The sequence below is a fragment of the Otolemur garnettii genome, unplaced genomic scaffold (assembly GCF_000181295.1).
Source record: "Otolemur garnettii isolate 467f Iridium unplaced genomic scaffold, OtoGar3 scaffold00188, whole genome shotgun sequence".
Lineage (NCBI taxonomy): Eukaryota > Metazoa > Chordata > Mammalia > Primates > Galagidae > Otolemur > Otolemur garnettii.
In genome coordinates this window covers 2,437,763-2,439,144 of record NW_003852583.1, presented here as the reverse complement: position 1 = coordinate 2,439,144, position 1,382 = coordinate 2,437,763, and the positions used below count along the sequence as shown (strand labels likewise).

The following is a 1,382-nucleotide window of genomic DNA, read 5'->3' as shown; positions in this document are numbered from 1 at the left end:
GGGAGGACGGGGAGAGGATGGGGAAGAGTGGAGGGGAGAAGGGGTCCGGGAGGAGGGGGAGAGGATGGGGCGGGAGAGAAGAGGAGGAGAAGCGAGACGGAGGGAGACTTACAGAGGCACCGGGAGGGCATGAACAAACTAGAGACCAAGAGACGGGATGGGAGGTGGGGACAGGAGACGCTTAGGGCCGGGAAGCGGAGGCGTCCCGGGCCACCTCTCCGACCGAGGCTGTGTAGACAGAACCCGGCTGAGCCGGCCGGACGGCCGGGGTTGGTGGCCCCCGCCCGGGCTTACCTGGCCCTTGACCAGGCTGGCGGCGAACTGGCGCATGACGGCCTCCACGGTGTAGGCGCTGGACCAGCCGCGCGGCGTGAGCAGCTCCATGCAGATGGCGCCTCCGTCCAGCACGTAGCCGTTCTCCAGGCGCGGGCTGAGCACCCGCATGAAGGGAGGAGAGAAGGGGAAGTTGTCGGGGAAGGTGAGGTTCAGCAGGATGAACTCGGTGTTGGTCTCCTTCATGTCCTGCCACAGCACCGAGTCCTTGTCCACCTGGTGTAGCTTCACGTTCCAGTCGAACAGGCTCTCGTCCACCAGCTCCACGGAGATGAAACGGTCGCTGAGGCGCGCGATGTCCTGCAGCTCCTTCATAAAAGGAAGAGACAAGGTTTGAAAGAGACCAAGTGTGGAACATCTGCCCCAGAGGTGGGGGTCTGGGCTAGGGCCAGGTGGGAGGGGGTGCTGGGGCCAGGTGGGAGGGGGAGAATGGGCATTTCCTGCATTGAGTCTGATCTTGTCACTTAAGGAAGCACAAACCACACCTCTGACTCCCTAGAGAGATTTCTCAAGAGCAAAATCTTCACCTTTCCAGGAGATGCTGGTGAGAAGGAGGAAGTGGGGCAACCGGGCACCTCTCTTGGGGGTGCTCTCCCGCACGCCCTCCCCCAGATGTCTGCAGAGGAATCCCTCGTGCTGTAGGTTGGAGGGGGCGGGGGAGAGTAAGCTGGGTTGGACACTAAGACCCCAGGTCCGAGAAAAGTTAGCAGTTTCATAGAGATTATAGGGATAGGAGAAGAGAAACTGATTAAGGCAGAGAGAGAGGAGGCAGGAGACAGGGCAGTGGGAAGAAAAAAGGAAAGGCGATGGGAGGAGGGAGACAGGGAAGAGTGGGGGGGAGAAGGGGTCCGGGAGGAGGGAGAGAGGATGGGGAAGAGTGGAGGGGAGAAGGGGTCCGGGAGGAGGGAGACAGGGAAGAGTGGAGGGGAGAAGGGGTCCGGGAGGAAGGAGACAGGGAAGAGTGGAGGGGAGAAGGGGTCCGGGAGGAGGGGGAGAGGATGGGGAAGAGTGGAGGGGAGAAGGGGTCCGGGAGGACGGGGAGAGGATGG

At 61.9% G+C, this 1,382-nt stretch overlaps 1 protein-coding gene across 1 annotated transcript in view; it reads right to left on the bottom strand.

The window, feature by feature from the left end:
- UBE2QL1 (ubiquitin conjugating enzyme E2 Q family like 1) overlaps positions 1–648 on the bottom strand; it is a 35,625-nt gene extending 34,977 nt beyond the window's left edge. The window contains exon 1 of the mRNA XM_012812087.2: positions 295–648. Within this exon, the coding sequence (XP_012667541.1) occupies positions 295–648 (354 nt within the window). The remainder of the gene's footprint in view (positions 1–294) is intronic.
- Between the last annotated feature and the right edge of the window lie 734 nt (positions 649–1,382).